Here is a 19,778-nt window from a genome sequence, read left to right as displayed (position 1 = left end):
GCCTTGGACATGATGAATGCTTGTTGCAGCACTAGAAATAGTTTTATATTAATATTTTCACTCTCAATTTGGAGTGCCCAGTTGTAGTACTAGGACCATTCTAGCATTCTGCTCAGCTGCAAGACTGAACCAGAGAGACACAGAGGTTCAGAAGCACTGCTTGTTTTTAAATGTGAATATTCATGAACTGATGGAAAAGTGAACCATCATTTATCTGTACCGATGGCAAAACTAACCACCATTTAATTTGAATTTTATTTTCAAATTCAGTTATCCAGCAATCCACTAGCAATTTAAAATAATTTCAGGTATTTATAAACACCCTGAACGTGATTGACACATTTCTAGATGCATATTTCTCTTCTGATCCTCTGCAGTCCCCCAGTTTTCTCAGCCTAGAGCTGGTAATCCTGATGATGTGTTCTGTCATACATTGATATTATGTCCTGAGATGCCTTTACCTGGGGTTCCCTGTACCGAGTGTGTTTTCATACGTCCCAGCATGGGCTTCCCTTTACTCAGTATGTTCTGATATGTCCTGACATGGGCTTCTGCATACTTATTGTTGTCCTTATTTGTCCTTATATGCTCTGTCATTTAGGTAAAGGCAGCTCTAGCATCTCCTCCGACGTGAGTTCAAGCACGGATCACACGCCCACTAAAGCTCCAAAGAATGCGGCTACCAGTGAAGGTAGGCATCTGGTCTTCATTAGGCATCGCTGGCCCAATTTTTTGTGCGCTGTTGACTATTTTTGGAAAACTTGTGTGTTTCTGGAAGTTCCTTAAATTGAAAACAAACGAGCTGCTTCCATCACTGTTGAGAACCTTGAGGCTTTTCTTCTTTCTCTCTGTTTAAAAACCATGCCCCCACCAAGAGGAAGAATGTGAGTTCAAATCCAAGAATGAACATTGCCAGTCATAATGTTGAATGCGTGAGAGCAGGAGCATGAGACACTAAAAAAGAACATAATTGACTGTTTTCATATGTTTCAGTTTGTTTCCATTTACTCTGCTATGTGATCCTATGACCCATAATATAATTTGTGCTGTGTATCAACATTCACCACAAATAGGATTGTGGCACATGATTGTATCATGGAGTGCCATTGGCTTTATAGTTGTGGATAAGAACAGAACTTTGACAACTTATTGAAAACTGTCATTGGTGTGATTGATGTTGCATTTCTGTTCAGGATGTGTTTTTCTTGAGAAACACAAATAATATTATTCTCTTGGCTTTCAATGTCACATTTAACTATATTACATTACATTCATTTTTTTTCATTTCATTTTTTCATATTAGTGTGTTAAGATATAAAATGACAGATTGGCAGAGGTATCAGTTTAAAAAGTGGATGTTTGTTTGGGGTTTTGGTCCAGTTTATGGCACATAGGGCCAGATTTACATACATAAAACCTGCAGAGCAAATTGCAGGCTGATGAGGTTATGTTGGTGCAGTCTACCTGAAATTAACATCTTATTTACTAAGGCTACATCTAATTATGAAATCAAGAAATGATACTGCCTACTATTCACATTTTGCATATGAAGCAGAGCTACAAAGGCACAGTTCAACAAAAAAAGAACTCCTGTTTAGTGCATTGAATTCACAGTAATATGTCCAGTGTGAATTCAACCTCTGGCCATGGTGGACTTATATAAACTGTGAAAGTTGATTTAACACTGAACATTGCACTGTGTATCTTCATTAGTTGTGAGGAAATTAATGTATCTTCTGGTGCCACATAAGAGTGCACGCAGCACTACGGACAGCACAGAACAAAATGTGTACTGCAATACTCTAACTGTGGCGGCAATTGGCAATTGATTTAATCCTAAATGAAAATAATGCAAGTTAGGCAAGTGGCCAAGTGCTTATGGAACTGACAGTGATAGGCTTTGAGCCTAACCTTTAGGTTTTCTTGTTTTTCCATAACACACACACACATACACACACACACACACACACAGTCACACGTCCCTGACTTCTGGCCTTCAGAGGGAAGCCATTACTGGCCTATTCTGAGTGCTGCGCATGCCATAATTTGTCTTCCTGGAGTAGGCGCCACCAGAATAATAGCTGGGAGGGCCACACTTTCAAAAATAACAATAGTATCAGGCAGGCTTGGATGGGGGCTCTGGAGAGGGCAGCCTGCCGTCTTGGTCATGGCCTAGTGGTCATGATGGCTTTAGTGCACACAGCTCCTGTCAGATCTTCAGCAGTGGACATGAAAGCCTTTGAGGTTCACCACTTAAACGAGTAAGTCTTTCAGGGAATCAGACTGATGCCATGAGAAAGAGTGCCCCTCCTCTTCCTGTTTTCTGTGGAACTATAGAGCCTATGCAATTCAACAATATATGCACAATAGAGTATGTAAGACCAAGTAGCATTTCATGTGTTTTAAGGCTATGACACTTACTGCCATTGTTATGAAAAAAAAATCCTGAGAAGTGATGCATGGAGTAGTGGGTCATGCTCATGCAGTGTATGTACAGTGAATTCTGTAATGTTTGGGACAAAAACATATTATTTCTTGATTTGGCTCTGTACTCCACAATTTTAGATTTGTAATTAAACTATTCAGTAACAGTTCACAGGAGGTTGAAGTGCAGATTTTCAGCTTTTATTAAAGGGTATTTTATACATTTTGGTTTCCCTATTGTACATCACTGTTTATACATGGTTCCCCATTTCAGGGAACTATATTTTTTGGGACAAATGGTGTTTCAGATAAGTCAGTTGTATTCAATTACTTCTTTAGTGCAGGTTTAAGAGAGCTTTCAGTATCTAGTCTTTATTTTAACAGTAAGCTAATTATAAAAAAGTGCTGTAATTTCTACATTGTAAAACCAAAGTGTATAAAAATACTCTTCAATAAAACCTGGGAATGTACACTTTAATCAATTGAGAATTTCAGTACAAAGCCAAATAAAGAAAAAAATATATCATTGTCCCAAACATTATGGAGCTCATTGTATGTAGTGGTAAGAAAGTTGCTCACAACAAAATTTGATTGCTAAATTGTAAATATCATCTCATGGAGGTTTGGCTGTTTTAGACTGAACCTAGAAAAAAAAGTCAGGGCAGTGGGAATGCTCCTCCCTCCCCCATTATCACAGGAAACAGGATGTGAGGGGGCCATAGTGTGCTCTTTCATAGAATGATAAGGCAATCTTCAGTGAAAGGGGAGAAGTTGGAAAGAAGGTTGATAAGGAAAGTGTGTTAACCCTTACAAATAATTGTGGTTGCCTGTGTAATTGCTTGGCACATATTTGGTGGTGGCCACTGGTGTTATTTTGTAATGCATGCCAAGAAATCTTTCATTCCTGTTGTCCCCTTTTAGCATGGTTTGACTTTCTCGACTATTGCTCCCTTGTGCAATGGTACAGAAATTTATCCCGAATTACTTGTGAATTCAGCTTTCATATTTATAGCTGCTATGTTTATTATGCAGTTAATATTTATTTCTAATTGCCCCCACCAAAAAATAAAGTCAACTGATGGATAACCCCAGGTTCACACTCGTTCCAAAAAGAGAACAACACAATGATTTATATTTAAAGTTTTTGCTCAGTTTTAAAAATATATTTAGCTCAACATCAGAAGGACAAAGAAACAGACGTTGCTGCTATTTCCTTTGTAAGTAAACAAATAAACGCATGCAGTATATAAGTTTGTTTCTTTTTGGAAGAAACCTTGGGAAGAACCAGACTCAACAGGGGAGCCAGTATCCCTCAGGCTAGCTCAGGGTGTGGGATCACAGTGGCCGACACGGTCGAGCCAGGTTTTTCAAATTAGTCAATAGGGTTGTCTGGTTATGTGTAGGGAGCTGGAGGTGGTAGTCATATGGTGGGTGGCAGGCTGCTGGGTTTGGGGGGCAGACAGCAGGTTGAGGAAACTTGTAGCACAGGACTGCTGAGTCTGGTTGAACAGTGTGCTTGTTCTTCAGTGAACACACTGCTGTGTGCGAAGTGATGGGATCCGTTTGTTGGTGAGGTAGTTTATGTACATTCTCTTCCCTTACAGATTGACTTGGACTACATGTCAAATCAGTGGAACAGCCAAGAATGAATGTAGTAGTAACTGAGAACTGCATAACAGAAGTATGGCAAACGTTTGGCATTCCAACCTCATATTTTCTCAGGTCCCTCATATTTTCTAGTTTGTTCTTCTTTTTTCTTCTTTTGTATTTCATAGATTTGAACTTCATTTTATGCAGCAGGTACACTTGGAAATAGTGTTCCAGCACTGTCCACTGTCCAATGTTTTGCTAGCATAATTGATCTCTTAATTTGGAATTTTAATGTCTGGTTTTTTCATTTATTTCATAATATGATAAATTATGATTCTCCAAGGACATTATGGAAAACCATATATATCCACGATAGACATAGCAATAGATATTAGTCATTAGAAAATACAATTTTCAGAGATACTGGAGACAAAATGTACTCATATTTAATGCAGTGACTTGGTTTAAGAAAACAAATAAGGGCTCTTGGGGTAACTGGCCGAGGCTTGAATGTTGACAGAAGTACAGAAAGACAAATGGACCAATAAAGCTGCCTAGGTCTCTCAGTGGCCTCATGAGAGATAGCACAGCCTCCAAGTAACGTCTCCATCCTCAGACTATTAACAATGACCTCAGTGCTGAATCATAGTCTGCCTTTGAATGGCTGTCTTTGGCAGGGCAGGTGTCTGAGCGGGAGGGAGAGGGGGAGTTGGCCGTGCTCTCACAGGCTTTTAGACACGGAAATGATTGCAATGGACATGCTTCTGGCACTGGTCCTGTCACGTTTTTTAGCTCAGAGTATATACCCAACAATAGTTCCAAAAGGGCTATGTAGCCTGAGGCATTTAGTCTAGATTGCTTATGAATATGCATATGCATATGCTTATGTTCACTGTGTGAACTAAACTGTGTTCTTGGCTAGAAATAGCTGTACAAAATAAGTATTGTACCTTACTGAACCTGTGTTTAGCAGTTGTCTATGACCATGAAATGCACTTTTTGTACGTCGCTTTGGATAAAAGCGTCTGCCAAATAAATGTAATGTAATGTATGCAGATTTAGTGGTTCTTCTGAATACCAAAGCTATGTGAAGGGAAATAAATCCTGAGAAGATTGGCTTGGGATAGATTTTTATATTTTTTTAAATTAATCTTGTCTGTGATGTGTCAAGAAGCATTATAAATTTGCTTGCATTAGGAAGCCATAATGTCAAAACGGTTGGAACCTCAATCAAAGCCAAGTTATTTGCAAATTAAAATATAACTATTAAAAACTGATTTATTTATTAAAAGCTTATCAAGCAGACATCCTTTAGATTTGAAATTCCAGTTGGACATTGCCAGGTTTGGTAAACGGTTTCTAAAAAAAGAAAAGAAAAAAAAAACCCATTCTGACCTTTAACTCGGCAGTCCAGTCCATGCACAGATAAGCAAGATAATAATTATGTGCCGGCATTCACTAGGCCAGAGGGAAATGGACACTGAGCGCCTGAACTGTCTCCAAGCCAGTTGTAAAGGTTTTGACACCAGGCAGCGGTCAAGCTTGTGTGTCCTTCCCACCACAGGAGGATATTGCACACTCACACCACTTGGTGACGTGCAAATCCAGCAAAGGTTGGCAGCATCCACCACTGGAGGAAGGCCAGTCAGCATCGCTCAGTTTGCACTTCCTGTCCGAGTTTACAGCACACGCATGCATTGTAGCAGGCCCCTTTGCAAGGCTCAATGAATTACTGTCAGTATGGTAGTACAGGAGGTTCTCCTTCCAGGGGAAAATCCACTTCATAGTCCCAGGACCTTACTGCCTTTATTTATCTCTAATGTAATATTTTCTACAGTCACATAATTTATGCTCATATGAATTTACATGCTTAAGTTTTACATTTCCACAGATTTACGCGCTCATGTGCTCTAAAGTTCATGTTGTTCATATTTGAATTCACTAAATTATGCATTTGAGTAGTGTTTTCCAACTGATTGCAAACAGGCTCCACTGTTGAAAAAACAGGGATTCATACAATGACTACATAATTTATTTATATATAGAGTTGATAGAAAGGGCTTTTGGATACTTTCAAAGCAAGCAATACTTGCTGCTTACCATTAAAATGAGTGTTTTCACATATTCTCTGTGAAAATATTAAGTATAACAGAGATTTTTGTCAAGAGCATGCATAATATAATAAAAAGGTTTTTTTTTTTTCATCGACTAGTAACAAATGGTATTATTATTATATATACCATCTCAGTTTACACAGTTTAATGTTTATGTTTATTCTGTGATATTCCTGTATATTGTAGCTTTGGTGAAAACAATGGATTTGACGGTGTTGAATGCAGTTAGAAGAGCATGAAATGCTGTGATGTTTACAATATCTGAGCCTTTTTAGGGGAGTGCTCAACAGAGGTGATGGCGGCATTGTTCTAGCTGAGGTTCTGAGGTTAGTCTCTCTGAAGACAAACAGGTGCTATGCTTTCAAGCAGAGGATCCACAGCTGCTGACAAATCTTCACCTGGAAGAGTCAGAACAGAAGAGGACTGAGAAAGGATACAAATTCACTTTTATATTAAAACCCTTTATCCTGTCTAGGCAAAGAAGAAATAGAGACCATGGGAGAAGAGGTCACTGGGAGGGATTTCAGACCCAGGGCAAAAAGATATTTTAAAAAAGGGCGGGAAGACAAATGAGTATAGTGTCAATTGCATGGTGGTGTATCCATTCTCAAAGATGAATAATGAAACTGGAGATAAGCCTGGAGAGGGAGGTTCCCAAATGAATGCTGACAGAGAAAAAGCAAGACAGTATTTGAAGTTTTGTTCTCAAAGAAATGAAGACCGCAGTTATACAGGTACAGAGAAGATATTTAAACCATTATTCATGTCCAAGGGAGAGACAAGGGTGAAAAAGTAGAGAAGAGATAAAAATTTGAAGTGAAAAATGTCAGAGCAAGGAGTACACAGCCAAAAAAGAGCAATAGCCTGACTCCTTGTGAGCCGATGTCTAAAGTGGCAGTGTGCAGAAGGGACATATAGAGCCTTCTGCTTCGTTAGTTCTGGCAGGGGTCCAGATCTCCACCTCTGTTTCTTCAAGGAGGGGAAACTGCTGGTACAAGACAAACTGGGACTATACTTGAAGATGTGGGTATTGGCATGACCTCCCCCCTCCCGCTTGTACTTCCAGTGCTAAGCCTCACTCACAGTAAAGTGTTTGGTGCTCCAAGGCATGTGTAGGATCCGAAATAGTGGTCCTCTAAAGGGATTTGTGTAACAAATGAAATATCAGCACTCCTCTCTCCACTTCTATGTTTATGCTATAGTCCACTGAGTGCTTTCTTAAATTCTGTTTTTTTTTTTTTTCACAAAGATGAAATTAATTTTTTTGTAGCTGCACTGCAAAGCATTTAAGCATTTCTCTCAGAAACAAGTCACACACTTGTGTGTAAACAAGTAAACATTTTTCACTGTTTGGACCTGGACCCTAATCCACTAGAGCTTTTTTATTATTATTTTGGTGAGTGAAAGTCTTTTATTTTGAGTAACTGACGGCAAATTAGGGTAGCACAGCGGTGCAGTGAGTTATAAGAAACACTAGCATTGACCAGAAGTTTGGACATACTTCTCTACCACCTCACTTGATACACATTATCTTACGACAGAGCAACATGCATTTTAATCACTTCAGGCTGCATTTTGTGAAAGTAATGGTATACAAAGTATTCATCCTATTTTTTAAACATATTATCCTATTTATTGAGTTTAATAATGGGATGCAGTCATCCTAAAATTAAGAGGATAGAACTGACATTAATATTTGGGTCTTTAGTTTAACCGCAGTGTCAGCCACCCTAAAATTTGTTTTCATCTCCATAAATTTGCATATGGCCAGAGGAAATAAAAAAAACTGCTGAACCTTCTGTACTAAAGGAGTGCTTTGATCTGCAGTGTCTTGTTTGATTGGTTGTTTTTTAGCTGCAACTAGGAGAGAGGCAAAAAAAGAAAGAAAAGGGATTGATTTTATCAGTGCTAGGTCAGATTAGGTTTGCTTGGCTTGGTATCTCTGCTGGAAGTAATTAGTAGCCCTTGTTCTTTGCATCTCCAAAGCAGCATATGGTGCTTTAATCCCCATTGTACATGGCTGAACACTACAAGACAGCCTGTGCATACCTCAGCCTGCTCAGAACAGGTTCATCTGAAGAGAACCAGTGATTGTTGTGCCAGCAGCTGTCTTAAATGCTGTGCATCACTGACTGCATGCTGTCAATGTAATGTGCCAACCAAGATGGTGTGTTCTATCATCATTGACACAATGATTGCTAAACTGTTTTGCATCATTTGCATCATTGATATTTAAACTCTGATCATAGTTATTAAAACATTAATTGGGCTAAATCTTATTTTGAGGTGTGTCAAGTCTGTAAAATGTGTATAACTTGGATGTCTTTATGGACTAAATTCCACAATACAGTTAAAAGCATTTTAATAATCATAAGTATTCAATTATGTTAGTGTAGAACTTCTCAATTTAGTTACTTCCCAATGCATTCCTTTAAACCATAGAAAGTAATCTGTGTAATAGAAAGTACAACTGTGTAAACATGCCATCAATTCTTTGATCCCATCACAATAATAGACTGGTGTCCTTTTTCCATAAGCACATTGAAGAGAAAAACCAACTGCAGCTTACTCATACATTGTTTCACATACATATTTACACATTGTGTGTGTTTGTGCATTGACATAGGGTTCTTTTTGTACTCGCTAAGAAAAGAAGGGCCAGACATTCCCAAGGATCCAATCTCTTTTCAAGAAAGTAAACAAGCACTTTAGTTCCAGCTGTCATTCTGTTATGGATCTCAAGGCACTGTTGAAAATAGTGCCCGTTAGTCTTCTTTCTTCTATTGAGTGGAGTGTCGCATTTCCTAAGAACACTTAGGGAGACAAGCTGAGATCATGTGATTTTTGTGATGTTGTTTCTAAATCAACACGTGCCGCAGAGATTGCCTGAGATCTCAAGATTTTAAGATATTATCAAAAATCCAAGGTTTAACACCTGGGAGTACACAAAGTACTTTTTATCATCAATAAGGTTTATGCGATAAACCAAGGCAAGTAGTATGTCCACTATTGAAAGCTTTAGATGTTTGGATATACTAAGCCTGAAAATGGAAGCTTTGCGCATAAAATTCAATGTTTTTTCCACATTTCAAAATGTGTCTTGACATACACATTTGTAAATACAAGTTATAGTAGGTAGGGAGGAAATGGCATAAATAACAGAAGAATAATGAAGATAGAGGTTGATTGCGTTTTTAATACCATGCAACAGAGAAGATGTTGGTCGATTCCTGGTAAATATCACATCCTGACTTCAATATCCTGTTTGGTATGCATATTTTTAATTCCTCTAATGAGCAATATTGGATTTCCAAACTGCAGGCAGTAGCGTTGACTCTGTGTCCTGTGTGAGGTTATGGTGCCCCAGACTGAAGTATTCTAGGATTTCTGCCTCGGGCAATAGACATCTATGTCCGTGATTGTGGAGGGGGACGACCTGGATGAAATCGAACAGTGGCTGGCAGCCGGCTTGGCCATAATTCCCTGCTCTTTGTTTTGACAAAGATCACTTTATACTAGTTAAGTGGGAGTAATTACATGGTCTGGAACCACTACAGCTCCAACACCCCCTTTTTTTTTTTTTTTTACTAATCGTGACACGGTCTACACACTATCGTGCATGCCATGGTGGTGGCAGTGTTCCCATATCTCCTGAACTGGGAGCCCACCAACACAACCTGAGTGCAGTCAGCACTAAATGAGAGGGTCATTAACATTTTCAGGTCCTCGGTGCCAAAGGGCAGGTGAACTCATGCAATGCAGGCATGAACCCGCCACTCCCTTTGGGCTTCCCGAAGCTAACAGCTCACCCAAAAGTTAATTATAGCTATTTACAGCTTGTGACAATGGACAATGAAAAAAAAAAAATAGTCAAGAAGTTTAAAAGGGCAAATTGTACAGTTACTGTGGTCCTTCGAGCACATCAGTATGCACTGATGTATTTACAGCCACCAAGTAGAGTCATGTGAGGTATGGCATTCTTTAATGTGAAGGTCAGAGCTGCAGTCACAAGTGGTATATTTTTTGGACGCACTCTCTGACCACTTCTTGTTCTATCTCAAGGCTGTTGGAGACAGACGAAAAACAAAACGAATGAAATCAGCAAGCCTTCATTCGGACTCCTCCTGTATGCATCAGTGTGGTGGAATTTGTGCTCCCCGACATCATATAAAGGGCGTTCAACAGAACTGATGGAAAGCACTCCCGCTCCTTATTTCTCTAAAATCGGCACTCAGATTCGCCGCAGTTTCTCTTTAATTATCTGTCCGTTGGGGAAATAGTCGTGTTTTTATTTGTTGTTACTTTTCTCCGGAGCATTCAGCAGCCACCCCCCTTTTCCATGTGTCGTGCGATGACATCTATGACATGCAGGGCGTGAATTCTCTGCACAAGAAATCTTTTTAACAAGAGGTGGCTGCTCAGTATTTCTGCAGTGCTGTTGGTGTGTTCATAATGCCAAAGACACAAACACAGAATTATGCAGGCCAAATGCAAATGGTAAAACTAACCTTTGTTACATTTTTTGTTTTAGAAAAGCATATGGGGGGGGTGCTTTGGTTTTCTGTAAAAAAAAAAATTACAGCAGTGGACTCGTGTTTCACCCCTGTACATTTTCAGCAGTAAAGCATGGGCTGTGCACAGCATTGCAACAGTGGTTGAGAAACTGGGGAACAGGAAATGTATTAATGTTATAGTCATAATTAGATTTGATTTCTATTTTATTGCCATAGAGGACAGGTCATCTCTCCCTGAATCAGACTCCGGCTGAGCGCTGAAAATTTCTCCTTTAGGGTGGGGTGTAAGACCCATAATGAAGGTTAAACCTTGGTCTGGGAAAGCCTGCACCAGTTAAGTTTACTTTGGCAGGGCCAGGGTTGTCCAGATGAACTTGCAGTTGTGAGACTTCAGTAAAAACACTGCTTCAAATCAGATGATCAGATATGTCACAGATTAGACACAACTGTGCAAATAGCATTGCACACAGTTGGTGCCCTGATTGTCAAAGAATATGAAAGAGTACTCAAAGAATATGGACAAGTACAATTTGCACATTTGGCCTGAAGATGCTCAACAGCTCAACAATGCTAATTTTACTTACATGTTTTCCAATGTCTAAAATGTCTAAATATGCTAATCCCAATTCCTGTTTTTAACAATGCCTTTATTAAATTCTTGGTGCAATGGGACCAAGCTTTTGATCCGCAGCAGTTATGAGACACTTTAGAAGTCTTTAAGAGAGACCCAGTATGTATTTTCCTGGAGTACAGACTGTGGTTTTTGTCTTTTTTAGGACCAGGACTGGAAGGATAGCATTAAAAAGAGGAAGAGGGTTTAAGGAAAAACACTTTGAGAATAACATGGCTGCAGCTGGATGAATGGATTAGGACTTTTAAACCTCTGGTTGTGCTCTCCCCTTCATTACGTGAAAATGATGACAAGTAGTTTGGATTGCTTATTGCTTTTGAGGTTGAGTTATTTTGTCAGGAGTATGGAGCATGTGAAGCGGTGAATCTTGTATCTGGCATTCTGTTCTGTTCTGTGAAAGCAGAAATATGTGAACACTGAAATACTGATCAGACAGCGAAGAGCTGAATGTGGAAATTTGAGAAAGTGCTCTCAGTCAGCTCCAAGAAATCGAATGCAAGTATCAGGGGTGTGTGGAAAGAATCAACAGAGCTAGAGAACTGTCCTTCCCTTGACTCCAACACATCTTTCTTCAGGAATGCATGACCATACTCCTGACATATCTACTGTTCTAGAAAGACCACTAAGAATAACACTGCGCTCCATTTCCACTTCAAGCTGTATGAAACTATACACAAAGTAACATCCCTGCAAACATCTTAATGTTCTCACATCTTATAGTTGCAGCTTAGCTAGCTAGGTAAGTCATCAGCATTTATTTCAATCGGGAACTGAATAGCATGCTATCTAGGTACATGTTGTCAACTTCACTAACAAAGCTAGCAAAGTTGCAAACAAAGACTACCTGTATGGTATCATTCTGCTAAAAATGCTGTTTTCAGTATCTCTGTCCACCTCACCTCTTCACTTGACATTTTGCTTGTAGTGCTCAAGGGTGTGTCCTCAACGGAGGTGTGGGTGGGTTTGAGGACATAGGAGACAAACACAAAGTCTCGAATGGTCGCAAAAAACCTGCGTAGTATACCTTTAATAATGTAGAACAGATTATTTTTCTACATTCTGATGTGACTGTATGACTGAGCCTCACTTAATTAAAAAATAACACAGATGCTTGATAGGCTTTGCACTAATGCATTGGGTCTGTTTTCAGAGCCTTTCTGAAACCCTCCCAGTAGTGCCAGTAGATTCAACCCAGGCCCCACCCCCTCCCCCATTTGTTCTGCCCTTGCCAGCTGCTTTGAAATGTACTGAATGGGAAGAGCAGTTAGTCTGGAGGAGGAAGCCCTATTGTTTTTCAAGGGAGGTTTCTTGTAGGCATCTGTGCTACAAACCCCCAACACAATGTTTGACTTTTGTGGGACACACAGGTGGGCTTATGTTATGTAGTTGGTTGTGATTTAACACATGTTGGGGAAATTAATTTTGAAGAGCAGCGTGAAAGATGACTTTTTTTCTGTAGAGTCCTGCACCGCTGATCAGGACCGGGTGCTGCTGACATGTACATGCGTTGTGTCAATGCTGGAGCAGATAATCTATGAGACTTGCCTGTGCTTTGAGCTGGTAGGAGCAATCATTCCTCTTCCGCAAGAAAACACACACACGTACTTACACTCACACACTTATGAGTACTGACACCGAGGGACGTGTTAAGTAATACTGATCTGTCCCAAAGGGTGTTTTTGAGTGATATACATTGTATAGAACTTCCTTTCTCAGGAAACTGCATTTATTCGACGTGAAAGCGGCACTGGAAAAGGGTGCTCATTGCTCAGACCCCAGCTGGAGTCCCCTCCATGCTGGAGTCTCCTCTCCTTCCCTTCCATCACTTATCTGTGTCCTTCCCCCAATTCCCTTGCCTTTTGAGCTAGAAAGAGTGTACAGCACTGAAATTCTGCTGAAGTTGAAAAAAAATGTAACTGAATATTTCCTGTGTTCCCTTAATGTGTCCTTAAGGAAAATCATAACCCTGCACTCAAGCTGTCGTGCTTCTTGCCACAAGTGTGCAGAGCTTAAGGTATACTCTAGGCTACATGTGCCTGCTTATGGTATTTAAAAACAGAAGACAGACGGTGCACCGGACCCCATCTAACAGGCTGAAGTGGTTTAAATGACATTGCTGTGACCTTTGGCAGGGATAAAGAGTTTGTTGGAGGGGGTGTAGCAGGCTACACGAGCACTGCCTCAGAGTAAGAGAGAGACTGTAGGGGTAAATTGCTGTCAAGCCTATCAGAGCTGCTACTGTTGCTGTTCTCTCCATCATCTTCCTCTACTACAGTTCACAAGGTCATGGGAGCTCAGTGTATGAGCAGAGAGCTGGGAGTGAACCCCTTTTTCACAGATTCCTCATTTCATACTAATCTTGCCCATTTATGCCACAGCACCTCACTCAAGAGTACAGCTGTTTCTTCTCTGGGATTTGAACATCATGTAACCGTTTATTATAAGAGCTAGACTCTAATCTCCACTTTACACTCCTGTTGGTTATATTTACAATAGCTTACTCTGTAGTTCCTGAATGAATTCAGCAAATTACTTTGGAGATGGAACACTGTGCAAGTTACTTTTGTCTTAAAATGGTAACTAACAGGCAAGGTGGTATTGACGGTCTTACTGTAGTCACTATAGTTTTGACTCTTATAATCAAATTTCTGAGGTGAAAGATTACGAGGCTTGGACCATATTAATATACGCATTCCTGCCAGGGTCTGGTTATAACCCCACTTGGCTGAAAATGAAAAATTAAAAGTCACACCATTCCAAAAATCTCATTTTAAAGGACCCAATGACACTTTTTTTTATATCAAACTGCCATAAAATCAGAATATTTTGTCATAGTCAGATATGTAAAGCCACTGTTCTCGGGTTTCAAAGTTGTCTAGCCTATACATACAAATGTCTAGCCTATACATGCATTGACTGTTTTCAACAAGGGCAAGAGCCATCTTTTTGTACACCAGGATGTTACCTTAGAGTATGAATGCCATATGCAGTCATGAACTAATTCAGAGTTGGTGCTATGTGCATGTAATTACACTTCGGTCAGAATTGGCCCTTCGGATGATTTCAAATGTTTCTTATTTCAAAGCGGACTTGAGAAAAGCTATAAAACAGTTGAAAATGCTTTCTTTTCCAAGCACAATGTGTCCTCTCTAAGGGATTAAATGTGTTTGGGGGCATTTCACAGGCCCATTTAAGCCCTGATCTAGGACTGAATCACATATGTAGCCAATCACCCTGTCCAAATGTGTGATTTAATCCTAGATTAGAGCTAAACAGAGTCTTTGAAATACACCCTGTAAGTATTTTAACAGGATGTATCCCAAACCAGGCCTTCTGGTTAGTCCAAACGATAAAACTAAACCACTTGCTGATGCCATATTCTATCCATGTATATATTTGGAGAGTTTCTAAATTTACAGGTTATAAATTGTGATTCCTTTATTCATTAATTTAATCAACCAAATACACATCCGCTAATAAAAGACCTGCTGGATTAGAGCAAAGTCTTGAGACTCATTAACTAAGAACTAGAGTATCTCAGTCTACTGACGTGAATCTGCAGTTTTTCCAGTGGCCTGGAAGAGATTCTGAAACCAGACCACATTGTTATTCTTTCCAAGGAACGGCCAGCATGAAAAGCCAGAAATCTAATATTTATACGAGCAACTTCACTGGCTTTGGAGCATCAATCATGTGCAAATCCTGATTCATGTATTTGGTTATGTGTTTTGTGCATTGTGGTTACTGTGGCCTTGGTAATGTATGACGCCGGCCTACTGGAATTCAACACCTGTTCCTTGCGCTGTCCCATCCCATTGTCAGTTCTATTTGCTTTGAGCTGGGAATAAGCATGATGCAACCTATTTGTGCCAACATTGAGTTTGGTCCCTTCTTTTACAGAGAGGCCTGGGTTAGTGTTATTTAGATTGTGTATGCTCCAGCAGACAGACTTCCGCATCATGGGCTGCGCTGGTCACAGATGATAGGATCGTTAAGGGTTCAGCCAGAATAGCCCACATCTGAAGTGCAAAATATTTTGACTGGACTTTGTATTGAGGGAAGACTTTGTTGGAACGAACATTTCTGAATAGGCATGAAAGCAAGGCTGAGGTTTGGAAACACCTGGATTGTGGTGTTTCTGTCAGGCATGATGACATCACACTTTGGTTTATGACCTGGTGGGAAGTCATGGTGCTGTTGTAATGGAAATTATTACCACATGAACCTTGGCACTCCAAATTTGTTTTTCTTGGATTTAAATGTCTGTACTGTCAGTATAGTATCTGGCTTTGTTGAATCCTTTGCACTTTTCAACTGTGCCCTTTCACATATAATATGTGAAAGACCACATTTTGGGACTAAGATAGTGTAAGCAAATAACTGATATGACAATGAAAAAGACATACATTGCTAATTTGCAATGCAAGTTTATGGATGTGTTGTGGAACAGTTTCCTGTTTTACTCACTTTAGTCTGTTGGAATTACATACTGTACATCCTGCACACAAGCATTGAAGTATTCTTTACTTGAAGCTGTGTCACTCAAGTAAAGAATAAATTAATAATAAATGAACAAAATCATACCTTTAGCTGCCCATACCAAATACCATACCTAACTAAAATGATGAAGTAAGAAGATTAAAATACTCTGTTTATTGGATTAACTGATAATTTGTTGCATCGTTATGACTGTTTTGCTAACACTTTAATGGAAACAAAATGTGCATTATAGAAACATATTTAGCAGCACGCTAATAGGTTCCAAATGGGGAAAGGGGGCCATGTAGACATCATGCTGTGCTTTGAGGAATTACTGTTTGCAGTGTTCAAATGTGATCCAAGGCAGGGAACATGCTGAACTCTGATCATCATGACAGAAGAACCCATCCCATAATACCAGTCACCCCTCTCATCACAATATTTATGTGATGAAGTGACACATTTCCCTGTTGGTCTCTGGAACTTCTCCCAGTCCTAGTTGTAATTTGTGATGCATGTGTGCTGCGAAGACAGGTGAATAGACTTCCCTTTGACCCCATGTCTCTCTTCTTTGTACCTTTTTTAAGCAGCAACTCTCAGCAAGTCTCTTGTCATCTCCAAATATAAATACAAATAATGTCAAATTATCAACTTATTAAAACAACTTCAATGTGTTTTTGATTGGTGAGCTAGACCCATAGCTATGTATGGTCAATTTGGAGAATAAATCATTCCTTTTTCATGTGGTCAAGATTAAATAAACATTGTGCCTGTGAAGAGTACTGGTGAAACTGTGGTGGTTTGGTGTGCACAGGATGCATGGAATATCTTCAAATGGATGTTCATGGAAAATGGTTAAACCACACATATTTTATTAAGCAGCCAAGATTTGCTTGCTCAATTCAGCTGCATAAATGGCATTTTTAGCACACTGGTAAAATATACTCATAAAATATGTAAGACTTCATATAATGTTTGGTTTTTGTACATACATTTTTCCATTGCTTCAAAACCTCTTCTGAGACTGAAATGTCCAAAAGAAAGAGGTGCTGTAATGAGTATCTGTCATAGCTCCAAGAATGGCATTTGTTGATTATAGAAAAGGACCTGCTAATGAAGAGGTTTTCTGTCATTACATACAATAATAACTCCAACATAGTCTAGCCCATAGAGACTGAATTCATTCAGCAGCTCGGTAAATGACTTCCAGAGCACTAGCTGATGCATTGATAAATACTCAACAGTAGTTTCTTTCTGAGGGCTTGCTTGAACAGACTGAAACCCAGGTTTATTTCTCTTTGCGAACTGCCATCAGATAGCTGTGTTTCATGGTCCGCAGTGAAGATTTACAGTGTGAGGAGAGGAGGGAAGGATTATGTGTCCTTTCGGCAGACGGTTGGGAGAGAAACTCTGGCGGTCTGCATGTTGTTTTTGGTGTGTGTGTTGGGGGGCTGGCAGGGGCACAGCTCACGTGCACCGCAGAATGCTGACTGATGATGGGGGGATTGAATTTACCTGGCATCCTGTCCCAGTGAATGCTCTTTGAGCACTGCAGCCATCTCCATTGTGTTTTGACCTGAACAGCTGATGGAATCACTTCCTGTCAATGTCCTTCCTGTTAAGGTCAATGTCTGAACCACTCAGAGTCAAATAATTAACGATGCTTGATTCACAAGTACTTATTAAAATAATATCCAACAGTCAATTTGAATGATGATTGAGTTTGGTGTTACCCTCTCCTTGATGAACTCAGGATAAGGCAGGAGTTGCTCCACACAGAGGAGTCCTTCTCATACTGCTTCCTTCACTTCCCTTCACTGACTTTTCTGGATGGGATGTTACATAACTGCATTTACCTTGCTTAGCATTCCTATTTCTTCCAACAAGGACATGCATTGTGCCCAGTTTTTCTAATCCTGTAGCTTTATTAACACTCTCTCTCCCTATTGTTGAAGCAGTGGACTGTTCAGTGTCCATCTTTGCTGAGGATTCCCAGTTGCCAGTTGTGAACACTGACATTGGGTGGTTGGGTTTCTGGTGCTGATATATAGCTAGCAGTTATTTGCCAGCCATATATAAATTCATCTAAGGATACATTCAAACATACTTGCAGTTCAATTTGTTATATAATAATTCCATATGCATTCTTCATAGAATCTGATGTATAAGAGTTTATGTTTCTAACGAAGAGCTGCCTCCCTCAGTTTTAAATGAAAAATGAAATGTTGTTCTTGACAGACAAAGGATTTCATTGCTGGCTATACTAATACACTGTATATGTTTATATCATGGTTCAAACAATGTCAATTTCCTATGCATTCATTTTTCCAAAGTTCTACTGAGTATTGAATGGTTCATTTTAAGACCAGTACCATGTAGTTGCACAACAAAACTTTGGTTCCTCAAAATTAATGGAATTTTTCCCACAAAAAAAATTTTTTTTTGTTCTGATATGTGCTAGACCTGGAAGTGTATGAGTGCTGCCTGTTTATTTATGTGGAAAGCAATAATACTCATGTATGTTCTCACAAGCGTGGTGATACAGGCACTTCACTCACACACTGGGTTGCTTGTGACTGAATGCCTGTGGTTCCACAGAAGCACTCCACTCTTACTATTGTATTACCAGTGCAAGTCTCCAGCCAGGAATGCTATTATGTGAATTGTTAAGGAATCCACTCTAGTTAGTAGATTAACCTCGTTGGTTTCAGGGCTTATGTTTTCAAAACACTTTAAACCAGACATTGAACAATGAGTTTCTGGTCTCTCCGCTTCACTCGCTTAAATGTGTGGAAACAAGTTGTTTCCGGGCTCCCAGATCTTGAGAGAGGGTGCTGCTCGATGTGCAGAGCACTACTGCTGGTGCTTCTGTGACTTGGTGCAACAACATCATTCTCTGGCAGCAGTCTGGATTTCATCCTGTGAAATCTGGAGTGCTTAAACAACAGGGTTCTCCAGTTGATTGCCCTGGTAGCAGGCATATGCTCTTCTGTTTTTAACATGCAGGCATATGCTCTTCTGTTTTTAATATGCAGTTAAAATAAAGTGAGGTAATGTTTTCTTTCTTGGTTTGGTCACTCATGTCCTCCTTATTTGGGAGAAGGGGTGTTCCATTTCAGCTCTTCCCTGTCAATGCAGGACTGAACAGATGAGTGTCACTGACTCTCTCCATCTCTTCAACTCTCTTCATTTCTGCCTGCCAGGATGATGGGTGTGAAAATAACATAGGGAGAATAACCTTTTTTAAAAGTGTGGCATAATGGCTCCAGACACTCGTGACTTATCCTTTGTGTTTTGCAATGCTGTGGCTTAAGGGGAGGCACCACCCCTTAATAGGAAAAAAAACAATTCCTTTGCTTATATCAAAATGAAATTTCACCAGTTGAATAAACACACAAATACAAGGTTTTTTTATATTATGACTTTTTATTTTTTTATTTTTAAAATATGCAAATGAGCTATTTGCTCATTAAATATGCGCTAATTTGCATATAGGGTATTCAATATTTAAGCTCAACAGATAAAATCTGAACTGATTTTTTAAAATGTGATCAATAACTCAATAGTTAGGGCTTGTCAGAGGCTTTTGTCAAAATATTGTTTTTTAAATTAATTATTCCAAAAACAATATGTACATGCTGAAAAAAAACGTTTTTTTAACCTATTTTTACTGATAAAATGCCACATAAAATGAAAATGACAAAACATATCAAATAAAGCCTCTGACATGCCCTAGCTATAACATTTAAGAAGCAGTATGTAAAATTATGTAGCTGTATTGTTCAAGTTGAGATAAATTGAATACCCTATGGGCAATATACAGGTTTGAGGAAATGGCTGTTAAAGATTTGCTAATGTAAATGAAATCGAAGGCTTCTGCTTGTCTTTCATCCATCCTCACAGTGACAGCAAAGGAAATAGCCACATATGATCATACTGGCTATATGCTCCAGGAAACAAGCTTTTTAACGATATATGATTCAACCAGTCAGTTTTAAAACCGGGGAGGCATTTAATCATAAAAGA

At 39.4% G+C, this 19,778-nt stretch overlaps 1 protein-coding gene across 1 annotated transcript in view; it reads left to right on the top strand.

Moving 5' to 3' along the window:
- Nucleotides 1-19,778, top strand: part of LOC135252598 (F-box/LRR-repeat protein 7-like) — a 57,452-nt gene that overhangs the window by 16,976 nt on the left and 20,698 nt on the right. The window contains exon 2 of the mRNA XM_064330866.1: nt 602-691. Within this exon, the coding sequence (XP_064186936.1) occupies nt 602-691 (90 nt within the window). The remainder of the gene's footprint in view (nt 1-601; nt 692-19,778) is intronic.

The sequence above is a fragment of the Anguilla rostrata genome, chromosome 4 (assembly GCF_018555375.3).
Source record: "Anguilla rostrata isolate EN2019 chromosome 4, ASM1855537v3, whole genome shotgun sequence".
NCBI lineage: Eukaryota > Metazoa > Chordata > Actinopteri > Anguilliformes > Anguillidae > Anguilla > Anguilla rostrata.
The sequence above is the reverse complement of the archived record's forward strand: the minus strand, read 5'-3'. Positions and strand labels throughout refer to the sequence as shown.